The sequence below is a fragment of the Enoplosus armatus genome, chromosome 17 (assembly GCF_043641665.1).
Source record: "Enoplosus armatus isolate fEnoArm2 chromosome 17, fEnoArm2.hap1, whole genome shotgun sequence".
In the NCBI taxonomy this organism is placed as follows: Eukaryota; Metazoa; Chordata; class Actinopteri; order Centrarchiformes; family Enoplosidae; genus Enoplosus; species Enoplosus armatus.
The window spans coordinates 12682849-12692235 of NC_092196.1; the positions used below are offsets into that span (position 1 = coordinate 12682849).

Here is a 9387-nt window from a genome sequence, read left to right on the forward strand (position 1 = left end):
ACTTTCATTTCAACACTGTCAGGAATGAGTTGCCTCTACAGGGATCGTTTCTCTCAACCCATGATAATCACAACAATAATATGTGTGGAGCATTGTCTTGTCTTTTGTTCTTTTTGACTACTTTCATTAGCAAGGAATAACATCTGATGTCTGTCTGTTTGTGGCTTTAATTTCAGTAACAATGTAAAGAGTATGTTAATCCATCCTGGTCTTATACCAGCAGGTGATTAGAGGAGTGTTGGTGTCAGTTGTCTCTCTCTCTCTCTCTCTCTCTTGTTTTTTTGCCATTGTTTTAGAGATAAATACAAAATTTCCTTCCAGTGCTTTTCTCACCTTTTCTCTGTCTCTGCCTTGATGTAGGTTTATTTTGTGTGATGAGATGTTGTTAGAACCCAACTACAAAACAGTCTGAACAAAATCATACCCTTATATACTCTATAGTGACTACTTAACACAGCATCCTTATGTCATTGTGGTGTTTTCTTTTTCTTTTTTTAAACAATGACTAAATATAATCTATATGGAAGGATGAAAATAATATTAAAAAAACCAAAACATAAATGAGCATCCTTAAAACTGGATTACATTCGTGATTTTCTTTTCTTTTACAAAGCAAAAAATAATTTAAATGGAGAGTAGCAGGGAGTTGTGCCTTGTCGTGGGAAAGGGATTGTGGGATATATCTAAGCACCTGTGGAGGCTTGGACTAAAGTAAACAGGAGGCCAGAGGGGAATCGGCAATAGGTAGAATGGGTTGTGAAGGTGGATGGGTGGATGGAGGTATCAGGCATGGGAGACTGGCCAGAGAGACCAGTCTGCCCTGCTTGGGCTTAGCTTGGAGATACTGTGTGTATGTGTGTCCCTTTAGCTGCCGCTGCTGAGCATGCCCAGTAGCTTGCTGGGGTCCATGCCCTGCTGCTGGGCCATCTTCTGCACATCAAAGCCCATGTGCATGAGAAACTGAATGACGTTCATCTCTTGTCCCGTGAACTGGTCTCGGATGGTGGGGCAGGTAGGGTTGCAGTGTGGCCATGGGCAGCTGTCAATCAGGTGTACAGGGCAGCCTTTGGGCGGAGCCTTGTTGTTCCTGTTGTCGTGGAGGCTGCGGTCCCAGCAGTGCAGTGCTCGGGGCAAAGAAGTGCCTTTAACCTGCACGTCAATCCAGTAGCTAGAACACAACACAAGAGGGCGCTCACAGACAGGAAGTCTCAAACACAAAGATGAGCGTCCCCTGATAATGATACACTGGAAAAGGTTTGAAAATTAAATCCCACTCACTTTCTGGTGATAACCTCATGTGAAAGGCACGCTGGAGCAAACATAGCCCTGAAAATGGAGGGAAAAAACCATAAATACATCTAAATTAATGCAATTTTAGACTTAAATTCTCTTCCTAAAATGCAGAGACTTGGCCTTACGGGACATCTTTGAGTGTGTTCCTCAGCTCAATGCCCAGGTTTTGGATGTAGCGCCACTGGCCTTCCTGCACAGGCTGGCCTGTTAGCTGGATGTTGTCCACTGTCAACTGGGCCTCATCAAACAGCCACTGGACAACAAACACAGGGCCTGCACAGGGAGAGTGGAAGAAGAAGGTTTGTATATATATATATATGGTATAGTATATATCTACTCCAACATAGATGGGCATGCATAGATATGTTGGGGAAGCATACTAACATTAGCATGTACAGTTTGTGCATTTTACATAATACAGGATGAGACCCCAAACTCACTCTTTATTGATGGGAAGACTCTATATCCAAAGAAACAGTTCCACTCCTCTCCTTCATGGGTTTGCCTGCACCTCTCCGGTACCACTCCTCCCCAGTACCTGATAGGACATGATATCTATATTAGCAACCTGATGATCTCATCACTGCACTAAAATACCATTAGTCCATTGCACAAAATCTTGACATTAAATGATAATATTCACTGGCTCCCATACTTGATGCCTCTCTTGATGGTCTCGGTGGGGGCACAGCTGACAGCGTCCACACACTCCGTGCAGTGGTACTGCTTGTTGTCCAGGAACCAGCCAGAATCAGACAGGCCTCGCACTTGGATCCCAGTGTGCCCCAGTCCCTCCAGCAGCTCTGCCACGTGGTCCACGTTCAGAAGGACCCCGGTACCACCAGCACTGCACGCACAGATATGACATATTCTTATTAGCGCCTACACAGGAATATGAATGAAAAGATTTTGAATTTGAAATCACAAGCCAACATACCTGCTTCCTGCTAACAGCAGAACTTTGGCGTTGTCCAGACCTTTGTTCAGCAGGTCCTTCACGACCTCCTGAATAATCAGTGAGCCCATGAAGGCATAGCCACCTACACACAACAGAAAGAGAACAGAACTGTAGAATAACACTTCTCTTAAAGAGGGCTACATGTTACGTTTGTTTTGATGATTCGGTTATGTCTTACTCTGCTCTGTTTTGGGTGTAGCACCGCTCCACACATCGCTGGAGCAGTACGGGATGAACCTGCACAGCCAAACATGAAGTTAAAATCACCATCTCTGATTAAAAATTGAGCTTCAATGAACACGCAAACACGAGTCAACTTACACCATGTTGGCATTCCACCAGTGAGGGTTTTCCTCAGGCAGCGGAGACAGGATCCCCGTGCCTGCAGAGACAGATCAACATGTATCATTAGCAATCCTGGCACTCCCAGACACATCCTCTTCTTCCTCATCATCATTACCACATGGATTACAGTTATTACTCTGCAATGAGAGAGGGAGGCGTCTCTGTTCCTACAGCAGCGGGCGCCAGGTAGCCCTACACAGCAGCTACATTATGACGGGGTGTCGGTTGCAATAACACGGCAGATGAGCACAGATACATCCGATCCTTTTAATTACTGAGACATTACAGTGGGATCTGGGTACTTTTTTCACCTTGTTAGGGGAGTCTGGATCTGCTACAGGCCACAGGTGGAGTAAGAGTGGTGCTCATGGGAGCGTAGTGAACTATGCAGACTAGCTGAGGCTGACCTGTTTTAGTTTGGGGCCACTTGGATGAGCTCATCAATCTCCTCATGGTCTCGTATCGGCTGTCACAGTTCTCCTTGTTGAAGCAGTACCAGCCGCCTGGACGTAGACACAGATAAAACACAACATGGATAATTACTCACACAAATTATCTACAATATTATTCGGCATTCTTAATTTGGGCATGAAAGGAGAAACATAATGAAAGTAGTTAATATAGTTCTTAATACTGACCCTCCAAGAATATCAACCACCGTCGGCTGCCTCGAGATTCTTTCAGGTAGTACCTACAAGATCAACACATCATAGCAGGCGTGTCAATTAGGCTTGACTTGCATATAAAAAACGTGAATAAATTCCTCAAGGTTTATTTTACACTGCCTGCATAACAATATATATAAACAACAGATAGATACAACCACATTCCACACTTCTGATATGGTGTTCTTTCTTCAGATTGGTGAGATAAACACTGGGAAGTAATACCCTCACTGTTTCTACCATCAGTGGTGGTATCCAAGCATGAAATATAAACACATACGACTTCATCACTTTAATCTAAACAAGGATGTCCTGTTACTTTGTCGATTTCTATCTCTAAAAGGTGACAGAAAACAGCAAAAATGAATTACGTAAACATAAATTCAGTGAGCACAGGGGGGGGGGGCGCAATGAGGTTATGTGTATAATTTGCACAGGAAACTGATATAGTGATCAAACAGGAGATAAACATCATCATGTCCCCTATCCTGTTTGTACTGTAGATGCCAGTAGATGGTACTCCTTGTGTTCAATGTAGCAAGAAGAGGTAATGTACCATCATTCCTCAGCAGTGTCCTCACACACAACACGGATAAAATCAAGGCTCCCGCCCTCCTGAATGATATGATAAGAGATACGGTGAAATAGCACAACTACATTTGGTCCGTGTAGACGTCAACACACAGTCTGTCTTTTGTGTAGCACCCACATATATATATACAAGATAATGCACCTTAGATGCACCCCGAACCAGGACTTGCACGCTACAGTTTAAAAGGTGTGTGCTGTATGTTGTCAGCCCAGAAGAGGGCAATACTATCATGATTCTCCCATGCTGCGGGACGCACTCATGTCAGATGCATCATCATCCGTCTTTCAATAGGATTTTTATTTAATATCAATACCAGAAAAAAAATTACGGGTGAGGCAAATTAAAATATTCTGGTGTGTAAAGTAGCTTTAACCACAGAAACAAGATGCTCCACAATGAGCTTCTGTGATGCAGAGACATGTTTTCTTTTTTATTCAATCACCCGACTTTAACCAATGACTAAACTCAAGAGAGAGCCAAAAACATTTCAGTGACTTTAAAGAAAACAGACTTGGCTGAATCTCTGAGCTGTTTGCTCAGACACTGAATCACACGTTGGCTGCAGTTAATGTCTTGTGCTATTATTGCGAGCCACAGTCAATGATGTAGGTTGAGGACAGTGCACTCTACTTACTACTTCAAAATAACAAAGTGAAGGCGGGCTTGGCAAGCTGAATAAACCAAGAGGGAAAGGCGCTGCATCAAACCACTCACTCAAACAAGTGCAACTCCAGAGGATGAATCACACAGTTCCACCTTCCCTTCGTCTACTGAATGATTTTTCTTGTTGCATCCTTCTTTATCTGTAACTGTAACAACACCTCTGGGGTAAATGCTGTTAGTAGCTGATGGATTAGCATCTCAACTGACAACAGCCACAGTAGTGAATGAAACGGCCATCTGCCAGTAACTGTCCCCTGCGCTCTGCTGCGTCTCTAAAGAGCTAAGAGCTTTACAGACAGCTCTCTCCACCACTTTGGGGTTTAACAGGAATTAGACGGGATAGTAAATCCATAAAGATACATGTATAGCAAAACCCATTTCAATCCAGTCTGCCCATCACTGAACTGGTCCCAGATAAGTTCTTATGCACGATGGCAAAGAGTCATCAAAGCCTCCTGATGTGGCATTAACTGCAAATAATAATGACTACACAACATGATAATGATTCAACTGTGCTTTTCAATGTGGCTATATTACTAGTAAATCAGGGGCATTCAATTTAAATACTGTTCTTTCATTGTGGGACAGTTTGTATAATATTTGAAAACTTGCAGAATAATATGTTGACAGTTTCCCGTCCTTGGGCTGTGACTTTTAAAGACAGTTATCATGTAAAGATATGAATATGAGAAATTACACTTTTTACAGCTGCCTTTTAATTTGATTAATCGAGAATCAGTCTAACCTATAGCACATACTTAAACTCTCTGCAACCAAGTGGAATTTAAAGAGTTTATACATTGTTTGTTTATTCTACGATAGGAGAGACAGTGGATCTGTCTGATTTTAAAATGCTTTTAGTGCCATGCCTTATTCTCCTTTAGTAGAGAAATCAAGCAGGCTTTCTTTCTGCCAAATGGAGTCCTGCTTAACAACAATGCCATCAGTGGATATCACAAAAGCAATTTTACAAGAAACAAACTTTAAACTACAAGGAGCTACTGACAGAAAAGTGTACACGGTTTACAGTAGCCAGGTAGAGAACACATACTGTTAATCTGCTGTAAAATCACAATTTAACAGTATGCACTGGGTGCAATCATCAGACAGGCAGAGAGAGATGGGGTCTGAAAACTTAAATCTAAACTTTCTGCAGAGCAAATCCTGCATTCTAATTTGAAGCAAAGGAAATGAAGCATAGGCCATGTGGCTCTCCGCAAATTTCACGCTTCGCTGACGCAAAGCAGCTGTCTATCTTATCCCGACTGAACCTTGTGCTGTCCCAGAACCTCGCTCTCTTTTCAAAGTGTCCCCGTTTAGTTTTTCAGTTGTATGTTTTTATTTCATTTTCAGCATTTTAAATGTTTTAGGGGTCGAAACGCAATTTTGAGCACTTGCAATAAACCAGAATAATGAGAACTTCTGTCTTCTCCATTGAGACGAGCATTGTTGTCCTCAGGCCAGATACATGTGGGTTTACTTCGGGTTGCAGGATGACCAACAGGACGGGCTGCGCCCTGCTGAAGCAAAATAACAATTCCTACCAGCTCCACTGCTGCACAGCTGACCCTGCTCTGACCTGTCGGTGGGGATCCTGATTTATCACACTGTACATGTGTTATTCTCTCTTGGTACATACCCCGCGGGACTTCCGTCGTTGCAGGTTACTGATGTATTCTCCAAAAAGTTCAACTTCATGTCGTAGTCGAGCTTCTGCGCCGAGCACGGGTAGAGGGACTGCGCGAGGTTCTTCACTTGTGTCATGAAGTTATCCATGTTCTCCTCCACGGCGGTGAAATCCAGAGGGAAGCTCTCCGTGGTGTCAACCCGGTCCGCCCGGTATGTGGGAGGAGGTGGTGCGCGGCGTGGTTGTGGGTTGCGGCCACCCCGGAACCTCCGTGCGCAAAGAGCTCCGGACTGCATCAGCACCAGCAGCAGCACTGATGAAACCAGTCTGATCGCTGTCATCTTATCCCCGTGTTAGATGTCCTTCCTCCAAAAGCAACGTCTTTTCTTTAAAAACACAATTTTTTTTAGTGATGGAGCTGAGAGAGAAACGACAATTACGCACGGTTTAACAGACGCCACTTGTCACCGCTCCCAGAAACGCTTAAATTGAATGAAAGCTTAATTAAAAGTGCTTTTAGATCAATCACAGTCATCCGCTGAATTCAAACTTTCAAAGAACTGTTTGCCAATCTATCAACTCAAGCGCTGCAGGACCAAGCGCACAAGCTTGAACGACAACACTCGTGCCATGCTCTTGTATTTTATTCAAACTTTCCCCCCTTGTGTGTCCGTCCAGCCAATCGCAGGCGCGGGGCAGGACTCGGGGCATGATCAAGCGTGGCAGACTACCTCCCTTTTTAATTTATAGAGGGAAAAAATGTCCATGCGTTGGTTCTTTTGATCCGCGAAGTTTTATTTGATGTGGTGGCTTTTATTGGCCTTGAAATGCCCATTTCCCATTCCACCACAAATTTATGAAGTGAGAATACGCATCTTGTTACACACTTGCCTGAAAATCAAGTGGGGAGAAAAAACAAAACATGATCAAAACTCGGGCAGAGCTCCAACAATATTTGGCCATGAAGATGCTTTAGTATCTCAACAGACTTTATCTGGTTAAACAAGGAAAGAAAGAAACTTATTATTATTATGACTTAAGTTATTTTTAAGGGAAGTAAAAGTATGATATTATTCAGAGAGTGCCATCCTCCACCCACTAAAGAAACACCTCTTTTTAAGAATCACTTCCAGTTCTGACTGGTCGAGTTGCTCTTGTTTTCTTAACCCTTGTATGGTGTTCGGGTCTGTGGGACCCGTTTTCAGTTTTTATCAAAAGAAAAATGAAACAATTAATTATTTTTTCAACCTGAAATTCATTGGCTTTGGCTCATTTTCTGTGAAGAACATAAATCAAAACACATTTTCAATGACCGCATACTGTACACCCACCCTACGCATTTATATTACATACAGGGTGTTTGGGTCCACTGGACCCGGGGCTAATAAAAGTGTGGAAAGTGTAGGTCCTGTGTACCTTCACTCTGTCTTCCTTCTTTCTGGGGCTACTGATAGTGTTTTCTGCCCCTCCTGCTCCCACACAAAGTTGCAACATTATTGAAAATTCAACTCCCAACATTGTCTGCTCTTACATTCCCGCACATTTTACCCTCTGTCTTGCGGGAACCAAACTTTATTTTCTCATACCCTATCCCACCTGCAAATTAGGGGCGTAACACTATAAATATGGCTTTGCCAGTGTGGTTCCTTATCACAACTGATCAAGATGGCCAAAAGATTATCTGCTGAGAGGGCCTTGCAATTGATTTTGGAAGAGAGAGAAGCTTCTGATGATGATGTCGAGGAAGAGGTTTCAGAATGTGAAGATCACATTTCTGAAAATTCAGAGTCTGACAGTGACTTTGAAGAAGAGGATGAGGTTGAGCACCAATTAGTACCAAAACGAAGACGAGTAGCCCGTCAGCAGCCAGCTCCGGGACCAGCCCGTCAGCAGCCAGCTCGGGGACCAGCCCGTCAGCAGCCAGGTCCAGGACCAGAACAAGCCCACCAGATAGCAAGTGAAGAAATATGGATGTCAAAAAATGGTGAAATTGAATGGTCTTCTTGCCCAAGAAATGAGCCACCCCGCAGAGCTGCTAATGTGATAAGGATGCGACCAGGGCCAACACGGCTGACAGTTACTCGTGTGCAGGACATCAAGTCTTCATTTGAGCTTTTCATCCCAGATTCCATCCAGAAAATTATTCTGGATTGCACTAATCTTGAAGGAAGGCGTGTTTTTGAAGAGAGGTGGAAGGAGATGGACCAAACTGATTTACATGCCTACTTTGGGGTTCTTATCCTTGCTGGAGTTTTCAGGTCCAAAGGGGAATCCACAGAATCCCTGATGTGTTGAGACTGATATTGTTACTGTATGTGTTCAACTTGTGTTATGTAAACTGACCTGAATGAGTTATATGTCTAATGAAGTTCAAATGAATAAAAATCAATAGTTGTGAAACATCATGCTTCATTTGTAAATGTGTTTTTTTCCACTCACTCCACTTGATTATAACTGATTTTCTTTTTTTATTACATTTTATTAAAAAAAACGAGTTGCACATTAATTCATAAATGTGATCTAACAAAGGTAAAGGGCAAATATTAACCATGTTTGCTGTTCATATGACTTGTAATTGGGATGAAGTAAACATCTGTTGAGTATTTTAACATAGAATTGTTTGATTGTGTTGTTTTGAAAACCCAAAACTCTAGCGGGTCCACCAGACCCATGAACACTGGCTGAGTAACAAAAATACTAACACCACACAAGGGTTAAGGTTTAGAAAAAGGGGACTTGGACACAGTTTTTTTTTTTTTAATCCAGACAGGGCCTCCAAAGATCAAAGCAACCATCACTCTTTCTCCCCCCTTCGTCTCGCCTCCTCCCTCCCACTTCAGTCTCTTCCAAACTTTCCCGGTCTACTGTATATTTTAAGTCGAGCAGAGCATCCTGATGGGAAGCCAGCTTTTTAACACAGGAATGCCTCGTTACGGTTGAGGTAGGCTTCCCTCGAACAACCTCTCATTTTAAGGACACATTTAAGTTAAAGTGTAGCCAACAGACCAAGAGTTTTTCTTCATTAAGGTAACACTTCATGGTGCTGACTTTAGTCTTTGATTGAGCTCATTCTTACCACCTGAAACAGACTGACATCGTGATTCAGTTTAGTTTTAGGGGTTTTGCAGGGATGGTTTTTACAGTTTTGATACTACTAACTATTAATGCACACCTTTACATTTGTACCTTTTTTAATAATCTACCTGTACATGTTTATATGACAGCAACAAGCCACTGACTCTAG

The 9387-nt window shown here is 42.8% G+C and overlaps 1 protein-coding gene across 1 annotated transcript; it reads right to left on the reverse strand.

Annotated features, from left to right (window-relative positions):
- Nucleotides 1-864: 864 nt before the first annotated feature.
- notum1a (notum, palmitoleoyl-protein carboxylesterase a) lies at nucleotides 865-6484 on the reverse strand. Its single transcript, XM_070923591.1, has 11 exons — nucleotides 6156-6484; nucleotides 3235-3287; nucleotides 3004-3099; nucleotides 2573-2633; nucleotides 2430-2488; nucleotides 2231-2333; nucleotides 1949-2140; nucleotides 1734-1831; nucleotides 1419-1566; nucleotides 1279-1326; nucleotides 865-1168 (listed from the first exon to the last, which is right to left on the reverse strand). The coding sequence occupies exons 1-11, from the start codon at nucleotides 6482-6484 to the stop codon at nucleotides 865-867; spliced, it is 1491 nt and encodes a 496-aa protein (XP_070779692.1).
- Nucleotides 6485-9387: the final 2903 nt, after the last annotated feature.